This window comes from Vanellus vanellus (genome assembly GCF_965231255.1).
Source record: "Vanellus vanellus genome assembly, chromosome: 6".
Classification (NCBI taxonomy): domain Eukaryota; kingdom Metazoa; phylum Chordata; class Aves; order Charadriiformes; family Charadriidae; genus Vanellus; species Vanellus vanellus.
Window position 1 is genome coordinate 42176707 of NC_138911.1, and position 20870 is coordinate 42197576.

The 20870-nt window shown below is 37.8% G+C and overlaps 1 protein-coding gene and 1 long non-coding RNA gene across 2 annotated transcripts in view; one reads left to right on the plus strand and one right to left on the minus strand.

The window, feature by feature from the left end:
- Positions 1 to 20870, plus strand: part of AKAP6 (A-kinase anchoring protein 6) — a gene marked incomplete at its 5' end in the record, with an annotated part of 237330 nt that overhangs the window by 183497 nt on the left and 32963 nt on the right. The window contains 2 exons of the mRNA XM_082484839.1: positions 2454 to 2600; positions 6066 to 6290. Coding sequence (XP_082340965.1) covers positions 2454 to 2600; positions 6066 to 6290 — 372 coding nt within the window. The remainder of the gene's footprint in view (positions 1 to 2453; positions 2601 to 6065; positions 6291 to 20870) is intronic.
- LOC309673462 lies at positions 17431 to 19818 on the minus strand. The gene is made up of 3 exons (XR_014269320.1): positions 19781 to 19818; positions 19414 to 19475; positions 17431 to 17498 (listed from the first exon to the last, which is right to left on the minus strand). It is a non-coding gene; the product is annotated as an uncharacterized lncRNA (long non-coding RNA).

The window sequence follows — 20870 nt, forward strand, 5'->3', positions numbered from 1 at the left end:
TATAATGCCTTTTCTATCAATCAGCCCTTTCATCACGCTTGTTTATCCAGTAGGTTACACGGTGACAAAGACGGAGCACGTACATCAAATCTAGCTTATTTATTTTTTTAATGTAATAACCTTTTACAACATCTGTCACACTATTTGGGTTACGCTGCCCTGCATTCTTCTAGCTAGCCCCAAATTAAACGAAACGTCTTCTGTTTCGGTGTTAACAAGAGGACGGTAGTTGCGAAACACGCAGTGTGTTTTATTTCTTCGTCAGTCCTGAGCTGTGCAGGAACATCTCCAGCCCCAGTCCAGGCAGCAGCCACTGCCAGCCCAGCACAGGTGATGAGTGTTAAGTAGCTGTGCCTGCACCAGTGTCGCACAGCTAGAGGACTCCCTCAGTCTATTAATTCACTTGACAAAAGAAAGGGAGTCGCACGAACTCGATTTCAGTGCCTGGCAAATTGGACTCTGGATTCCCCTTGATATTACATGTACTTATGGAAATAATTATGCAAATCCTTTTCAGCTATATCATCTTTAAATAGAAATCAGATTACATAAAGAAGATTGTAATCTCCTCCAGTACCCGTTCTAGCTGAAAAGGCAATAATGCAGGACCAAGAAGCATACTTGTTGAGCATTTTAGTCCAATAAAATGGTGTTGCCTCTTGGCGGATCCAGTTCCCAGTGCCAAACCCCGTTGACACCTGCTCTCGTACTTTCCTCAAACCTTAGCCGCAGTGCGCCGAGTATCAAAAGGCAAGGTCTTTATAAACAATTCCGTGGTTTTTACTATGCATATTCATGTAATTTTGGATACGCAGACACCTGATCAGTGTTCATTAATAATGAGAAATGGTTTAAATCACCTCATTTAAAACATTTGCTCTATGATCCACAAATGACTAATATTTGCTGAAGTTTACATAATACAAATGATGTGCATGTGTTGTGTAAATGAGAGATTAAAATATGAAACTAACAATATGCAAACATATGCATGGAAATGCTGAGGACCTGTTAGCTGAAACAGTGATTTCACACCTTTATTATTTTCTTTAAGCTGCCTCCAATTGTATTTCTGCTTTGTTTTCCTACAGAGCGTGTTCTTGGATCTGGCAAAGGCGCGCATGTTTTAAACATCCCTTATGCGAGTTTAATTTTTTATACTTAGCCCACTTATTGACGTTTCCAGTATGAGCTGCTATAGCGGTTTTCTTGGCTGAATATAAAGCAAAGAAAGCTTAATGTTTAGGATGCAATTTGCTAATAGCTATGCATAATTTATGTAAGTCTTGTAAACACCTTTGTAAGAATATGTGCTGAAACCTCCTCTTTCGGTAAAAGGTGCATTTTGGGCTGTATCAGAAGTTCTATTTCTATGAATGTTTTCTACATCAGAGGGAATTGGCTTAACTATATGTAGGGTACGTATATGAGTGGATGCCTGTGTGTTAAATTTTATTTTTGTTATTTAGTGTACCGGCTACTAAAACATAATTAATCACCGTAGTAACTATTATTTTTCATACTGAATTCAGGTTTTCAGAGAATACAGGTTTTAAAGAGATTTATTTGCCAAAGCGTCTCTAGATTAGAACACAGTTTTATTGGGTATATAAGTAATATACAGCTAAAATACTTAGAAAGTCACATTAAAGGAATTTTGAAGGAAGCTTCTGTTTTTATTCCTGTTTTCTCCGTCCCTTTTTTTTAAAAAAAAAAAAACAACCAATAAATAACGGTGCAGGAAATAAAAGGTAGCTTCAGCTTGAAGAAACTGTTGGACTGTATAAGCATTGTGGCTGTTCTCGTTTGTGTGCCATTTCACTGCTTCTGTTGGTTGATGCAATAAAAATCAAGTTACTGGTATTGTGTTGTAAGGGAGTTATGGCTAATTGTTTTTTGAAAGTGAAACTCTCATGTTTTCACTTATAATAGCATTTCAGGCCTGTATATGAGACAGAATCCGCAACGAGAGAGAGAAGAAATAAACTGTACAGGAAACATAATTATGAAATTCTTTCTTTGTTGTTTGTTTTTTTTTGTTGTTGTTGTTTTTTTTTTTTTTTTCCCAATGGAGAGCCTCAGTGTTAGTTGCTGAAGTAGCGTATTTGCAAAATAAGATGCCACTGACTTGAATGAGACAAAGGCAGATCAAGCTTCAGATGAGAGAGTGTTAGTGAATATTACTGTACAAGTGAATATTGTGAGTGAGTGAATGTTACTATATGTAATCGATTGCTAACTGCCTGCATAGGTGCGTCACCCAGAAGCCTGCGTGCTTGGTACCTAAATCTCTTCCGATAGGTAATGAGAAGGTTGTGTGCTTAAAAAAAATTAATATTTTAAAAAATGGCATAGTGAGCGTGATCGTAACTGGGCACATAGAATTAAAGTTTAATATTTTATAGAGGAAACTCTTCACAGTAGCTAATACTATCTATTTCTTTTCATTTTAGAGATACAATGTAGAAATGTCAATCCGGCACCCGAAAAAGATGGAACTGCTTAGTAAGGTTGAAGCTCTGAAGAAAAGTGGTGTTTTACTACCAAATGATCTCCTTGAAAAAGTGGATTCAATTAATGAAAAATGGGAACTGCTTGGGGTATTTGCATTTTTATTACTGTTTGTGGGTTATGTGTACATTTTTGTGTGTTGAAGTACGCTGTCTGTCTGATTTCTAATTTGAGGCACAAATATATCTCTCTCTTTCAATTCACCACATACATTTCAAACAAGCTACTCATGCTATTATAAAAACTCCATAGTATTTTCCTCTTCTGTTGATTTTTTTTTTATTCCGTGCTTGTCTCCTGTCTGACTTTAATAATTTTAGTTCTTTAATACATAAAAAATGTAAGTAAAATATGCCATGTATTACGGGTATGCACCAAGTCAACTATAATGCAGTATATCTGATATACACTGACTGTCATGCTTGAGTGAATGTTAATAGAATTTATTCTGAAGGTACATGTTAGAGACATCTACTGTTTAACTATTTACTATACCCTTAAGATGAAAAGTGGGGTTGTCACTGCATATTTCAGGGCACACTGATGGCTCAAAAACAACTATGCAGATTCAGTACAAATCTGAATACCTGAAGCTACGAATACAGCCGGGGTATGTTTCCTGCTGCTGTATTCAGCTCACTTTTGACAAAAGCCCAAAAAGTTTCATGTAATTCATTTCACGCTATGATGGGCTGGGTCTCAGCCAAAGAGTCAGATACAAGAATCTGGCAAAAAAAGCAATATAGTGATTCTGTTACCCAGAGACCAGTGATGGCACCGTGCAGGAGACACCATTGTCCTATTGTTGTAAAACAGCTGAGAGAGAGAGAGAGGTCAAACTATATATTTTTCCATCCACTTCTCTCCTTAATTGCCTTCACTTCAAATCAAGGGTAAGATAAATTTATAAATTACTTTAAATGATTAATTATAGATGTGTGATATTAGCAATACAGTTGCATTGCATAATTTTGCATGCTATTATCTTAGTTTAAAAAACATTTCTAATATATTTCGAGGAAGCTATACATGCAGCCTGCCAGCTGCATTTTAAATAGTGACTTGTGTCACTTCAGCTTCTTTGGGAACGCAATAGCCCTTTTACAGAGGGTGGGGCTTTTTTAGTTCAGCACGGTAGTTTCGAAGCGCCGGATTCTCTAAATGTGCAAATTGTCAGAAAATGTTGGAAGTTGCCTTACGACTAGCGAGCTTATTCGGGTTTAGTTTTAATCTGCAGCATCACCCCCAGCATTTGGAAAGGATTTGCGTATTAATAAATTTACTGATAAAAATGGGAGTTACTAACCTATTCTTTTACATCCGATCGTGGCAACTTGTCTTTTTTTGAATACTCGCAGTTGTAAGCCTTACTTTTATGACTTCCAGTGTATTTAGTCGGGTTAATTCAGCGGCACTGTTTAGAGCTGGTAGGATATAAAACTATGGGTGAAGTAACTGGTCAGAATTCTAAAAATCTAGAAAAACTCTTTCTTAAAAAAAAAAAAACGGAAGCCCTCCCTTCTCGGTATGTTAAAACCGAAACATACCTCTGGCTTAAGTTTTGCCATTAATTTCAGCATTTACAGAAAAATAAAATATAACTATTACAGTTTTTCTGCTAAATGCAATTTCATGAATAATAAGCAGAGTTTGATAGAGTTTTGTTTAATTTAATAAAAACCTCTGCAGAAACTAGCGACACTAGGCATACTGTTTTAATTGGCATGATTACGTTTTAATTGGCATGAAAAAAATTAAAGACAAGGATTTTAACTTCTAACAATGGTAAAATAGAGGGATATGGTTTTTAATATTACTTTCATCTAAGGTGAACAGTGTGGAATGGAAATACATTAGAATGAAATGTCAGTGGTGCGTACAGTTTAATCTGTGAAATTTTGTCCCCTGTGCTGAATATTACTCTGTCTCAATTGCATATTAAACAACCCTATCAAGGCAGGCATTGGCATCTGCTGTGCTGACACAAATTGTGAATTAAATGAAATTGATGTCCTCTGTCGTATATTTATGAAGACGGACCATTCTCTGAAGTATTCTGTTTATGAAGAATTTATGATTGCAAACTGTTCCAGAACAAAAAAGTGGCAATAAATTCTTTTTTGTGACCCTACCCTCCAAGGGCATTGATTTCACCTCCTGCTGCTACTTTTGTTACAGCATAAAAACAATAGCTAGCGCTGGATTCCACTGAGGGTCTTCAAATTATCAATATTTGCACCAGGAAAATAGAAGGGTGTTGCCAAGAAGGCATGTTTTTCAGTTATGATCTCCTAAAGACGTTATTTACAGAATGCCACGGAGTAGATTAATGTCTGTTGATCTCATTTTATTTGTGTTTTAAAGCCCATTTTTGGAAGCTAACTTCCTTGTTATAAATTACGTTCCGGTAACTTTCTAAGGCGTCTATTTTTGCCAGCCAGCCAGCCAGACTGGGTCACCTAAAACTGTGTCTTCCTGTTACGACAATTAACCGCTGCTAATTATCAGTTTAAAAGGTTATTGGATGTGGTTGTCAGTGTATATTCAATATTCTACAATCGGTAACACAGATCTAGTGCTTATACTAAGTGTCAGACCGACAGCCTCTTATAGGTCAGATAAAATACTGCCTGGCATAGAAGAAGCCGGCAACAGCGGATCTCCCTTGTGAGGTTAAAGGATTGCCTTTCAAAATACTGAAAGGGAAGGTAACAACTTTCTGTCCCGAGCCTCTTCAGAATATTCATTATGCTCGCAGCGTCCACTATCAAAATGTTATTCAGTGGTTCCTTTATTAGAAATACTACTTTGAAAAGCAGTAGTAAATTAGTTTCATTAACGATCAGAGGTGAATGTTTATTCTGGCCCATTATTTTTAAAGTGGATGCTTAACATGGAGAACTTAAATCCGAATTTAGTTGCCTAAATAATTAGCCCGATGTTCAGGAACATTGAGGCTTTGCAATTTCTAGTTTATTGGCCTCTGAATGAGTTCATCCACCTTTAAAAGCAAATCAGCTGTTTTGTGACCTAACCGCTCCTGTCTACAACCTCAGGGCTACGAGTTTGGAAACGGTGACCTGACGGTTCATACCTCAAAAAATATTTCAGTGTTTCCCCAAAAACATAGACGGTACCGTGGATAAGAGTTTAGCGAACTCTGCGCTTGTCATATTTTTTGTTGCTGCCTAGAAACCAGTAAGTCTTATGGTCATAAACGTCTGAAGTCACGGTCAAATTCTGTGGAGTAACTACTTTAAAAAGTTATGTACCATTTTGTCTCCTCTGTCCATAGTTGCTCCTAATAAACATTGATTTATCATGCTTCCGACAAAGTCAGTGACCCAGAGAGAACAGCATAAGCGAGAAACAAGGATACAAAAAGTGAAATTGATTGAAACAAGGAAGCAAGGAATGAAATTGATTGATATTAATAGTAATTATGAAAAACCCCCACGTCTCTAGTCATCTAACAGATGCTTCTTGTTGCACATTAACCTGTATATGTTTTGGTACATGAGACTAATCTATGTTTTCTTTATCTGATGCATTAGAAAACCCTAGGAGAGAAGATCCAAGACACAATGGTAGGGCACAGTGGGTTAGGTCCACGTGACCTGCTCTCGCCTGAAAGCGGCAGCCTGGTAAGGCAGCTGGAGGTCAGGATCAAAGAGCTGAAAGGGTGGCTGAGAGATACAGAGCTTTTCATCTTCAATTCCTGTCTGAGACAAGAAAATGAAGGAACAATGAATGCTGAGAAACAACTGCAATATTTTAAGGTAATAAAAAAAATGATCGTTTTCATAGAGAGACTCCTCTTTAGGGTAGGATAAAATATTTATCTTATAGAGAGCATAATGCAATGCATGTACGTATGTAATCATATATTCATATTTTCACCTTCATTTCTCTACTACGTGTTCATTCATGTTGATTTTACTGAATCTTTACAGTAATATTTATTCCTTAGACTTTTCGCAAAAGAGAGTTTTAGAGGGCTGATCGCACCGCAATTGGAAAAGCAGCAGTATTCTTTCGTTCTACTTCACTGTAAAGTTGAGTTTTGTCACGAGAAGCTTCACTCTGAATTTCACTCCCTACATCAGTTAAATTAATTAATGTGTTGCGTGACCATCAGTTTAATAGCGTATTTCTCTGCGCCTGTGAGTCAAGAATAGCCTGTTTGAGGTCACGTTTACCGATATGACTTCAGCATACATGAGAAAATGTGCAAGTTTGTGGTGAATAGATATGTGGAAAAAGACATATACACTATGAGATTTGCATTAATCTAGGCCACATCTTAAGACTAAGCCTGAAGATTTATGGGAAGGAGGGAAAAGAGTTGTAGTCGCAATGCTATATTCAACTGGATAAGCTCCTTCAACTGAAGGCCAGCGTTCAGCTTTGCAACTGACTTCGTGGAAGTCATATGTTTTGTTCCATTCCCCAAAAGCAGTGGGACCATTTAGGAAAGAGGGCTATCAAATTAGCAAACAAACCTAGTAGAACCATGTGATTTTCTTCTGTTCATAGCTATCGTTTCTAAATAAACCCTCACCTGAGTCATCATTACAGGTCACTTTACTCTGCAAGTGATCTTTGACCAAAGGATAAGAAAGGAACGCAAGTAATTGTTGAGCTCTAGAGGTAAAAAGGTTTTCCTCTTCCACAAGTACATCAGGGTGCCTAGGGCAACAGCAGTCTTAAGGTGATGGACAATTTATTAAATGCTCACCTCGAAGGGAATTTTGCAAATACATCTAAACAAATATTTTTTATACAAGCATGCAATAAAACACCAGCAGAAAAATTACAGTCTTCCAAATTAGCCATTCCTTAACTTTTGCTTTTCCAATCTCAAGGATTAGTGAGAAGGTTGTGTCAATGTAGGTAAAGTTGGTGTTTTTTTTTTTCAGGTTCCTGAGCATGTCCATTTGAATGCAATTTTAAGTTTTCTTATGACATCCATATTGTTTGGGGTTTTTTAATGATTTGTGGTCTTCTGCTAACGGGGAAAAAAAAATGGGCTGATTCTGTTTGTTCTTTCAGCAAACTTCAAAGCTAGTGATTATGAAGGAGTGTTGATAGACCCGCAGAACTTCACAGCAATAGATCCATGTTTTCCATAAGAAATGCTGGATGCTTCTTATTTCTGTGGACAATTATGGCATTTATTTAAATGCATAACTATGGATTTGAAAATCTAATTTCAGACAGATTTGTTTTCAAACATACGTGTTTTATATCTGTGGCTAAGACTTTCATAGATATATATGAACAGAAATACCGTAGCAGTGTTGCTTATGTATTTCGAATGTGCATAAATCTCTCAAATGAAATCTTTTAGTATATATAGATACATGACATGATGTCATGCCAAGGGCTCTAGAGATGTTAAGCAGGATAGTACCACCCACCATGATGTAATCAGAGTATTTCATTACTCGGTTGATTATCTATTAATTACATAAATAATACATTAATTATTTTCAAAATGGTAGCCATTAGAGTATAAAAAATAATTACCTATCAAATATGGTGAGAGCACATCACTTTGTCATATATATTAAACCATCTTTGTCTCATTAAATCTGAAATCCAGTATAAGTAAGTTTTCCATTCTTCACTGATCTCCTGGGGAAATGTATAAAAGAGAAAATGGATATAATTAACAATACTGCAACGTATAATACATATATTTGAGGAAGAACATTTTGAACATTTTCAAAAACATTAGCTATGCCACCAGTAGGAAACCTGCTGGGGTTTAGTTTGACTTACTTTCCACTTAACTTAAGAGTTTAACCTTATTACTGCTTTCACTGTGGTAAGTGAATCATTGTTTTGTTAATGGAAATTTATTGTGCTGCACCATCCCGATTATACATATAGCCACTGTACACAGAGAAACATTTCTAATAAAATAAACTCAACAACGCCATTGATTTTCATTCCATAATGTTGTGGTTTAAATTACACTTATGCCTTAGGAAAAACAGTTATTTCATTTTTCAGGTGCTTTCCTTTCATTTTGCAACTGGAGGATGAATTGAATGTATAGTTCACGTGCAGTTGGGACCCAAGATGAGAACAATGTGGTGGAGGAGGGGTTGTTAAATTCACTAGTCGGAAATTATTTTGACTTCTTTGCTTTGTCTTCTAAAAAATCCTGCCATATTAATTTGAGTGTTCTTCTTCTTAAAGAATGTACTACTGCACTACTTTTCTTTTGGGATATTGCTGTGCAATAATAATACTTAGCATTTCTATACTACTATCCAGCCAAGGACCTGTACGTGTACAATGTACAAACATTAATGAACTAAGCATCACTAAACCTTCGAGGTAGGTATTATTATCCCGTTTTTAGAATTGAGGGAAATAAAATGCAAGGAGATGAAGTGACTTTTCCAGGTTTTCACAGAAAGCCAACAGCTGTGTCAGGGTAGAACACAGCTATGGTGACCCTGATCTTTGGCGCTAACCACGAGGCAGCCTTTCCTTTCTTCGTCTAGGTGACTTCTTAGTATATTCCATTTTCATATGTGATGAAAAGAGAGTGCCTCCTTGTGTTTACCTCTGTTTCTGGTTTATGTTCAAAGTTCAAATCCTGTGAAGTATGTTTGGCTGGGTTTTTTTCTGTTATTATCAGCATATTTAGGTATTAGAATTATTAGAATGTTATTAGTTAAGGTCATTACCCAGTTTATGTAAGTTCCTGTATTTCTTGGTTTTGTGGAAGCTGGGTGGTGCACTTTGGCCAGCCCAGCGATCTCTGTGCGACGCGATGTGCAGCCAGTCTGCAGAGCCATGTTGTTACTCATTCCACCAGCTCTCAGCGCTCCTGGCTGCCTCAAACATTTTCATATTTCGTTACGAAGGAGAGGCATGAATTTTGCTTCAGTCTATAGTGACACTTGCTGGCCATTCCACAGCAACATTAAGTCATCTTCCAAGCGTAGCCAAAGCCGGGCTGCCGTTGAGAAGGGGGAGAGAGGGACCACAGGTTGCACAGCTGTAAAAGGGGAGGCATGGGTGTCTTACTCCTGCTTTGTTTTCTTCTGTTGCAACATAAAAACCCCATGAATCTGGACTAGGAAAATCAAGAGGTTGACTTAAAATTCATGAGATCGTCATAACTATGAACATACATTTATTTTATTGATTCATCCTTTTTATTTCTGTTCTGCCTTTTGAGTCCCTCGAGTTCACGTTTTCTAGCGTTTCACTGAAACGATGAGGACCAGAACCAGAAATGTACTTTTTAAATGAAATACACGATTCTCGGGTAAACACATAATTCTAGCGGCTGAAAGACCTAATGTCATGAGACTAATAATTGGGACAACTGATTTCCTAGCCTAATGATGTATCGCAATTTTGTGGGTCAGGAGAGATTTGGAGCAGGAAAGAATGAGGAGAAATAATAAAAAGAATTCACATTCTTTCATGAAAGCTTTAGTAAATTTCACTTGAGTAAGATCTAGCAAGATATCTGTGTGCTTCTTGGCTTGTAAGCAGAAGTGCTCTGCCACGTTTGCTTTTATGTGTCTGGAACTTCAAAACCCGTGCTGTTTTCCCTGCAAAATGCCCTCCAAAAGACAGCAAGGGAGCCTAAATAATTAGTCGTATATTTCTGTGACTTACAATGCAACTTACGACTTTAGGTGTTCAAAATAGAGAAATGACCCATCGGCGTCAAAAAGGCAGTTGTGATAGCTTTGGCTCACAGACCAGCTTCTCAAGAACAAGCTTAGACTTGCAAGTATCTGTCTGTCTCAGAATCTGTTCTCAGTCTCGTAAAACTGGGAAAGCCTCTATTGCTTTCGGTAGCAAGATTTATAAAGGATCCTGTGCTCCTTCAGGGAACAGTATTTTCCTCTCCAGAACAGGATTTTAGCAGAGGTTTTCTGCTAAATGGTGTTCTTTGGCAACAATAAAGGTGCATTTAACTTAGTTTTCTGATCTGGTTTTATTTGAAGCAATAATCAACGTGCGTGCTATATGTATCTACATATATATATATATATATATATATCATGTCATGCCTATCTCCTAAATATGTATTTGGGCCTTTAAAAAAGAGAGGCCAGTTTTTCAGCAGTACTGAAAGCTTGTGGTTCTCGCGGACTTTAGTCAATGTATTCATTACAGAAATCAGACTGCTTATTCGTACCAAAAAATGTTGGAAACATTCTCTCATTTAATATTTCTAAAAGTCAATGGTCTATTGAATTCCATAGCTAGTAATATTTGTAGCCATTTATGTCTGATTTGTAAACAGTGTAAATTATCTGATGCTGGTAACTATTTCTAATGAGTCGACTCACTCAGAAGTGTGTTTTCATCTTCTGCTAAATTTGTGACTGAGCATACCAGATAATGCAATGTCACTTAAAACAAAAGCATTTCTCAGCGCCATCTCTCATTTCTCCAGTGCCAGAAGCAACTGAACTTTCTGATTAAACAATATAGGTTCCATTGGAAATTAATAATCAGTCAGGTAATCGGTGCTTCTTGTGATGCTTTTCATTTTAACCAAGTTTGCGTAAGAGTCAGCACTGCATATCTTACAAACAATTCAGGTAAACATAATTCTAGCAAACACAACACAAGTTAGTTTGGGAGCGTGTAAGATTTTGGCCAAACTAAAATCAAAGAAAAGTATTAACTTTGAGTAAGGGTTTGGGGGCTCAGAGATTGGAGAAAAGTGCTGGCTGTTCCTACAGGTGCCAGGAATCACTTTTGCGACTGCATTTTGGATCCTTTACAATTTTTGGAATGATGTTCCTGGCAGAGCTGCAATCAAAGAATTACAGAAAGTCAATGTGCATGTAACAAAAGTATGCAAAACAGTTTCCAATAGAAAGTCCAAAAGAAGTCAAGCAGGTTTTAATCCTTTTTATACCTCTAAGATGATAAAAAAATGTTGTAATAATTTTAATAAATGTCTCAAAAAGAGTGTGACTTCAGAGCCCTACATCTTTTCACAGATGAAGAAATGTTTACCCAAATTTTGTCTGGATTAAATTTTAACAAACAGCAAGGCACACAGTATTAAATCTTATGAAAAACAGGTAGGATTCCAAAGTCAAATATAGCCTCATGCCACTTACAATGGTTTGAAGCAAACTCAGACTGAATTTACATGACCCACCATCCCAAAGCAGCACTTCTGTAGACCACTTAAATGAGAAGCCACATCTTTATAGTAAAGCAACTGTACACATTTTTTTGCCAAAAATGTGGTCTTTTGGCCGTAATACAATACGTGGTTTTATAGCTCTAATTAAATTTTAATATACTCAAATATTAATGCTCAATACTCTATATATAGACACACACACACTCGGTACTCAGTTAGTTAATATACTCAAATGTATCTCAGATTTTGATTTGATATACTTATTATTTACTGAAAGAAAGGTCAGTTTGTGTTCCAATAAGCTCTCCCTATTTAAGACAACACTAATACAATTTACAGGTCCCATTTAGGACTAAATATCCCATCTGACATAGCGACTTTCATTCCATCCTGCAATTTGGACTTTGAAGCTTGAACTGTGAATTCGCTGAGTTTTTTTACATTGTGTTGTGGTTCAACCCCAGCCGACAACTAGGACCGTGCAGCCGCTTGCCAGCCTCCACCTTGCCCCCTCCCCAAGAAGGGCAGGGAGAAGGAGGTAAAAAGGAGGGGAAAGGGAGAAGAAAAAAAAAACCTCATGGGTTGAGATAAAGACAGTTTGATAGAACAATAACAGAAAAGGAAAGTAACAATAATAGTAATGACACAGGCCACTCACCACCCCGTGAATTGGTAGGGAATATTCCTATTGGCCATTCTGCTGTTCTGTCTATGCTCCTTCTCAACTTCTATGGGAAGCTGAAAAGAGTCCTTAAAAAGTATAAACATCGCTTAGCAACAACAAAACCCATATGTATTATTGACATTCTTTTCACAGCAATGACTAAAGAGAAAATTAACTCTTTCCCAGCTGAAACCAGAACACATTGTTACTTAGTTTTTAATTAATCAAAATCTCAAAATTAATCATAAACACTATCTGGTTGTCTAAAACCATTTTCCCCCCACAAGTGCTCCCTTTGCTTGGGGAAAGAAAGGGACAGAGAAGATCTAGTTTCCACGTACAGTTAGATCTGACATGCTGCAGGGTTCCGCAGAGGTTTCACAAAGAACCTGCTTGCAGTTGTAATTCAGCAGTGACGATGGGCTTCCAGACTAAGACTGGGGTGTAGGATGGAGGTTACTGCAGTAACAGGAAGAATCCTGAGTTCAGCAGAGCTCAGATGCAGTGATACACTGAATCCTTTGGTGGAGGAGAGAATAGCCTAGCGGTTGGTTTTGGGCTACTAATTCATATTTTGCTTCCTTCCTAGCTCTTTTTTTTGTGTACTGTCCCCTTATTTCTGGTATACCAAGGTGATTACCCTGCAGACAGCATAGCCATATCGTAGAGGTATGTTGAAACAAGCTGGCTTTAGACACCTACAGTGCAGAGATCTTGTCTGAGCTTCTTTTATAGTAATTGGGGGGAAAAAAAGCACTTTGGGGATGCAATTAATCTGTCCTGGTTTAGGCATCTGACTACAGAGAAGATGCACTGTACCTCAGAATACCTGCTTCCAAACGACCTGCTCAGGCGTCAAGTTCTCCATTAGCTCAGATGAATCCCACTCAAGGAATCATCAGGAATGTCTTTAAGACTTGAGGGACTTGAAGACGTTGAGGCAACTGCAATCCCAGCTCAGAAAGATTTACTGCTAATATCTGTAAGGTTCTCCCAGACTAACTACAGGCTTACTTCTTTTCCAGATAAGTTGAGTCAAATTTCTCTCTCAGCCCTTCTGAATGTGCAATAGGGTGCTTATTTGAACCTGTGCCTCCTTGTTAACTGGAGCTGGTGAGGAGGATGCAGTGGGGCTCTTGTCCCTGTCTTTCTTAGTGCGCTGGGGTGGTCTGTGTTGAATTCTCATGTCATGAGTAGGCGTGTAAGACTTGAGGTCTGACTCAAGCTGACTAAAACAGAAGACACCCTGGCTTAAAGAGAAAGCTGTCCCAAACTGGCCTTTACAAAGTAAAACTTGCAATTTCATAGTGACAAAAGGCTTACGGTTCCTTTCCCAAACCTTTCACACCAATGACATCTGCAGACTTTGGGCTATATTTCTCCTCTCAGTCATGGCCTCTTCAAGAGTCAGATGTGTAGAAGTGAAAATAGCTGACTTGGCTTCTTTTGAGAGAACATTCTTGGTTCCATCACTTATTGTTGTCGTTATCATTGAAGAGAGAAATTATTTTCTTCTTTTGACCCACCCAAATGACTCCTTGAAAACGTGACTGCTTATTGTCCTGCTATTGCCTTGAAGATCTATTTACTGCAAAAACAGAATCTTTCTCTTCTGTTACTATCAACCTGGAAAAGGAAAATGAGAAGAAAGCAAAAGATGACAAAAGAAAAAGAGAAAGAAATCTTTCCCCTAAAAATAAGCCAGGATTGACTTGCACTAATTTACAGTAAGGGTTGGTACTTTGGTCGGCCTCTAAGCTTTATTTTCTTTGTTAGTGATAACATATAGAAATACAACTACAGTATGGACCAGAAACATAAGAGAATTAACAAAAATACACTGTACTCTCTCCATTAGGTCCACTTTCTACTATTGCATGTGATTATACGATTTATTTGATTGTCTATAACTGCCCCTTTGGAGCCATAGCATTGCATTTTCAGGTGCAAACCTCTCCGGTATTAGTGGATTATTGATTGAATAGTGTTCTCTGGAGCCATTAAATCCTACTAATGAGGGTTTCCTTTAATCGGTGGATCATTGACCTAGTAGACCGTTGCCTAATTTGGGGTTCAGCACTGGACAGGTTTCCCAGGTTTCATCTTTGCATGTAAGTCAATAGATCATAGTCGCAATAGGCAATATTATTATAGACTGTATTCGTACCTTTACTCAAACTAAAAATAATTTCGTATTGCCAGGAAACCCATTGATTTTAGTAGAATTATTTGCCAGGTAAAGTGTAATTCAGTATGAGTAAGAATATGAGTGTAAAAAGAACAGGCCTTCAGTATACATCCTGAAGTGTTATTGCAATCCTTATCAGGTATATTATGTATCACAAGTATGAGACGTCAGTCAGGAATGGGATTTGCAGACTGGCAACATATTACTAGAGACAGCACAGCAGCTTAGATGATGCTTGCTGCATAAAGTCAATGGGGGAAAAAAAAAAAGATGTATGTGGATTCCCGTCCTTTGCAGGATGATTCCCTTACTGGTCTGTTAGGAAAGCGCTGCATTTCCTCACCTCAGAATAAAACTGAGGGCCTGGCCCCTAATCTGATGGATTTCCTGCACGCTTGGCCAATGGCTGATGACGCAATGTCATTTGTAGCGCACCACCTTTCCCTTAGTCATAGTGATGCTTATTTTCATGTTTTGGGCACTGTAAGAGGAACCTCCTTATGGTCTCCAGTCTAAGCTCCAGTGAAGGAAAGAAAGCCTATTTCGTCCCCTCTTTGCTTTCATCCTCCCCAGCCCTCTTCCCCCAATCCTGTTGTCCTGGCGATAGGAGAATGGCAGTTGAAGGTGCAATAATACGGGTAACACTGAGCCTCTAAGGCCATCATACACAAACAATCACCTCATCCAGACATTTGGCTTTCGACAGCCCTTAGTTTTTTGACTGCTGTTCACGGTTCGTCTTGACCACGTCACTTGCTTCTGTCCTCACCTCTCATTCTAGCCTTCTCATAGCCCTGGGGCTAAACTGTGCATGTCAAAAGTCACGTCTCCCTAATTTGTACAAGAGGCAAGTTAATGTTAATTTAAAATTTAGCATATTTATGCAAACACGTGCCTAAATCTTATTTATACAAGTAAGCTACCGAGGTAGGCTAGCCTACGTCGGATCTGAGTGAGCCCACCCCATCGCAGTGCTGCCTGCCTCTGGTTGATTCTGCTGCACCTAACTCTCTTGGGGGGGACTTTCAGTTTTGTCTTGAGCTGAAAGCAAAAAATGTGTGTATATTTATGATTAAGATACGGCAAAAGAATGAAAATGATGGTTTGATGTTTTAACGATATATCCATTCCGAGGATGCGTGGCCTTTTTGAAATAAGACGAGGAACACCATTTCTAGAAAAGCCTGCTTGCTGTCCTTGTGCATATGCGGATACACATGAAAGCACCATAATATATTTTCCTCTGTTTACCCTGGAGCAGCTCAAGCTGTACATTTTTGAATCCAAGCTAAATTTGCACCACTGACACAAGAGAAAAAGCCAAAGGAAATCTCTTTTTCCTTACTCATTAGAAGCGTTTATTTTCCTTTTCCTATCACCCTGCCTGTCCTGAAGTCTCCAAAAGATTAGTCTAATTTATTTTGTGTTAGCTGCTTTCCCATGAAAAGGTAAGACCGATGTACTGCAGGCTGTTTTTTTTCCTGTAATTCAGAATAGGGTAAATTCTCACTACATATATACCAGGCCCATTGCACCGGGACAACAAAAATGCATGTCTGCCATCTGTGGGGGAAATAGATTAAGAAAGAGAGTAAGTACAGTATTAGCATCTGAACCTCAGCCTGAGGGTTACAGGTATTGATGCACATCTGTGCAAGGAAGTTTTTCCTTTAAAGCCTCTTATATAGCTCTGAGGCGGGATACAAAGTTTAAACAGTTTTAACTGTTCATTAAAGATGGCTGAAATTCTGATACCCAACACTTTATAGGCAATTGGAGGGGGTTTCTTGGCATTTAATGTGTGAGGTATGTTGAGAAACAGATTGATTTCTTTTAAGCTGTAGTTCCAAGGGAATTCTAACAACGAGATAAAGTTGAGCCTAACTTGATTTTGTAAAGTTTCCACCTGTACCTTATGTCCTTTAATCTCTTGAATTTCCACACACATTCATTTGAAACTCTGCCCAGTGTGGCGATCTAGCAAAAATTTCAAGTTCATAATGTCCGCTAAAGGCATATGAATTTTTGGGTAGCGTGGCTCAGGATTCATTACGAAAGCAAAACATAGCACTGATATTTATCCTGCCTGTCTGATGCTTTCCTAACTTTTATTTTAGAAATTTCGGGGAACAAAAAAGAAACCCTAGCAAATTGTGCCACCTCTTTCAATATTTCTTTGTTGGATCTGTTTCTCTGGAAAGAGAACTTCTCAAATTGAGTGAAAAGAGGGCACGAACTGAAGGCATTTATAAACACAAACAGTGCCAGACTAGAAAAAAAATGGATCCTCCTGCCACCGTGTCTGGCTCCTCTGTCTGGGTGACTTGGCTTATCCCCTGGAACCAAGTTAACCCCAACTTTGCAGTGTGTAGTAAATGGCTCTAAAACATTTCAGTGTGAAAATGAATCTAATTAATCCCCTGTATGAAACACGAGAAAAATAAGTCTTGCAAAAGCTATGGTGTATTTCAGTAGGGAAGATGCATTTACATCCAACATGGTTTTTCTTTTATTTTTAAAAGTTACCTTCCTGTAATTGCATACTAGTTTAGAGCTAAGATAGGAGCATCTTAACAATAATGGGCACTTTTTTAACAGATTATTGCCAAAAGTGCATTCTTTATTCCAGGGAGACACTGTAATAGATACCAGCGCTTTAGTAATGATACAAGCAATCTGTAAGCTATTATAGTTTCTTTTATAGTAACTTAATCTTCATATTGTTTTATATGTCTGGAATTTTAATAGTGTTTTTAATTTATGAAGAGAAGTATATTACATATTACTAGTTACATGGGAGTATGAGCTAAATATCAGACTATCGAACTATATTCTTACAAACAAATATTTTGAAGTACTTAAGCGAGCATAAGGAATAGAGAAAAGAAATTAAAGAAAGACATACAGATATAATGGCCGCTTTTATGGAATGAGCCCAGAAGCATCTATTCTGGATTATTACTGTTTTTAATGCATATATCGTACTCCTAGAGAAAAATGGGAGAGAACACGGGTACTTTTAAAATGGTATTTAAAAATATTTTCTTTAAAATAAATATATTTACCTAATGAATAAATTTATTTGCATTATTGATTGCAAATAAACACAAATTCCCGTGTAATTTTTGAATGCTAGTGAAATGAATGAATTAATGTAAGGACTTGATTATATGTAGAATATAAGTGCCTACGTATGTTTTGAAGCCAGTGCAAAAATGAAGTATTTTTTCCTATTATTTCATTGCCATTTTTAATATGTATAGAAACAGACACAGTTCACAAGAAATATAGTGAAGTGTGCTCAGACTTGTAAGAGAGATATCGTAACACTTTGCTAAGCAGGGAGTTAGAGAGATACGATCAGCGTAGCAATTTAGCGGTTGTAATGCTATTAAAAGTAGGGCTTTTAAATAAAGAGAACCAGTTCGCTGTTTTGAAAGAAGTCATATTCTACTTTAAACTGTCACTCTGTATTTCTGACTTGCAATTAGATGATATTTCTAAAATGTCAGTCCCAGATTCTGTTGTGACCGTCATCGTAATAAAATGTGACAGCAAAGATATTATATCAATACTTTTTCCATAATTAGCATTAAAGATCTCTCAAGGGTTAAGTACAAAGGTTTTCCGCTGAATGGTCTGCAAGCCTTGTGCCTTTAAAATCTTTTAATATAGCCAAGACTGGTGACAACCAGGAGACAAATCTACGAACAAACCCGTTTGGAGAGAATAGTTTTGTGGTGTGTGATGTATGTTACGTAAATGAGCTTATTAGGACTCTCATCTATTTTATTATTGGTGCCCAATTTAATAGAGGCATTTAAAAAACAATATTTCTGCCTGACTCCTTGAAATGAAGAAGATACATTGATATAATTGAGAGCAAATGATTGCATGTTGTGCCATTTAATCATGTCATTTTTCAATTGCTGTTTTTTGCACTTCACTGCATACTTATAGAATATTTAGCTTCAGTATAGATTAAGTCCCACAGTATGCAACTGAGTAGAGTTCCCGTATTAGGTGACATTTTCTTTTAACCTTGAAATCAGTAAAAGCACACAGGTTTGGCAGTATTTTGCTAAAAGATGACAAGTCATCAATCATTTCCTATCTTTGTCATTTAGCTTTTTTATTTTGAGGAATTACTCTCTTACTAATATTTTTTTAGGAATTATTGAGTTTCTTTTTCATTCAGAAACAGAAATTCTTATTTCTACCATGTGTGCCGTAAAGATGGAATTTGAAATACAGACATGCATCACCCCAGACAAGAGAAGTTCCAACTGGCATTGCCATTTCAGAGAAAACACTGAAAACTGAATTTTACCCACCATTTGCGACCATATGGTTTCCTGTTTTCCATTTATTCATGTATTAGTGATGTTAGCCATGATTCTTAAAGTTTTACATTAGCACTTTTGAAAACTGAAGTGCTGCAATAGCCAAAAATCAGATGTAAAAAGGCATTTTACATTTTGTTAAGAGTTGCAGTTTGGGCGTTGGAGTCAGAAAGGTATCTTCCATTCTCGGATTTTGCCTTAATTTCTGCATATGGCTGTTGTACTAAATAACAACAGTTCCATCTTCATTTCGTCTTCCATCAGGCAACAACTGATGCGGTAGGAAGGGTATCATTCCCTCCCTCACATACCCACATCCTGTAACAAGGATGAAGAGTAAGGCTTTAACAGACCGAGGTTAGATGGAAACTTCCTCTTGGACCTGGTCATTCCAGATTTGTGTGCAGCCCATCTTCTTTCGTTTTCCTAAAAACACCCAGTAAAAACACCCAATATACACAGAAACGCAACCTAAGCCTAGAAACAGCATTTGTTTCAGTGTAGCTTGACATTTTTTCTGAACCTGAAAACACAAAGAAAACATGTCTGTGGAAGTTACCGTTTGTCATCTTCTAACTGTTTTCAAAGCTCTGGGCACCTCTGCATGGACCTTTGTTATTCCTAATTGTAGAGTGAAAGCAAAAAAGATGGAAATGGTTGAAAGAACTTCAAATCACATAAAAATGAATTCCCCAAACAGTGCGTAATAAATGGTGGTACAAAAATCATATCTCAACATTTTATGTAGTGATTATATGTGGATTACGTGGATTTAAGTGAACTAAACTAATCTTAAACTGACTTAAACTGTTTTTAAGCACAAGTCATCCCACGGAATTCGCTGAGAACCTTGGTACTTTTAAACGATTAGTATTAAACACTTGCTCCAGAACCTTGATGTAACAGTTCTTCAGTGGCCAACTCACCTACCATCTTGGGTGAGAAAGCCGACTTCCCATCCATGTCCTTCAGTCGTGCGGAGCAGGCGGTGCGGCACAGCTCAGGCGCTGATACGCTGCAGGAAGGCTGAGGGATGGAGGGGGATTGAGGGGCTCTAATATTCCTCAACTTCCCACCTTTCTGTGCCTCCCACACTCTCAGGCACTGCCTAAAGTTGCATGCGTGTTTCTGGTCAGATGCCATTCACGTAGGAATGACGCAGCTACGCAGAGCACCCTCTGTTCAGATCGTGGCTACTTCCATCCCCACAGATAGTGCCATTAGCCCATGGCTTGGAAAGAGTGTTTGATGTCATTCGACTCAGCAGGGGCTTTTCCAGATGATTTAAGGCATGGTATTAACAAGCTGTGAAAGTAGTTTCAGCTAGCCCTTTTTAGCTATGCGGGCGATAACTTCAAAGCACTGAAAATAGGAGTAGGCAAAGGGAAGAAAAATCTTCCAAGATTCGAACAGCACAGACAGGAATCCTCACTATGGGAAAATATGACTCGTAATAACGTTATAATGAATAACACCTCAATGTTATCAGGGTATCTGTTGCGAAGCAAAGGACTGGGACACAAAGTCAAGTTCATACACGGCAGCTGTGGTTACTGTGTTTACTTTTAGCCTGCAGCAAAAAAGTCAAATACATTAGTTTAAGTCTCGCTGCAAATGATTTAAGTGAATGCGTTTCTCCCACGTTTGCAAAGGTTTGGATTGTATTTACAGTTACCAGAGCTCAATGGATGCATGGTAGCGTGAGGAGCCACAATCGAAAGTGTCTGATCTCTTAATCTATACTTCAGCAGATCTTCGGCACGCACAGGATGCTAAACGAGCCTAAGTGGTGCTCCTCAGTCTACTGTTAGATCATTTCCTGGTTTTCTCAGCTGTCAAGTACCCAGTAGCTTACTGCAGCAGCTGTAGACCAGCAGGCCCAAGCCGCAGTAGAGACACTCATCATCTTTCTTTTCCTTTTTTTTTTTTTTTATTAATCTTGAATTATAGCTGTTCATTCACCACATAGAATGTACCTTGCAAATTATTAAAGTTACCGTAGTCCTGGAAGCATAC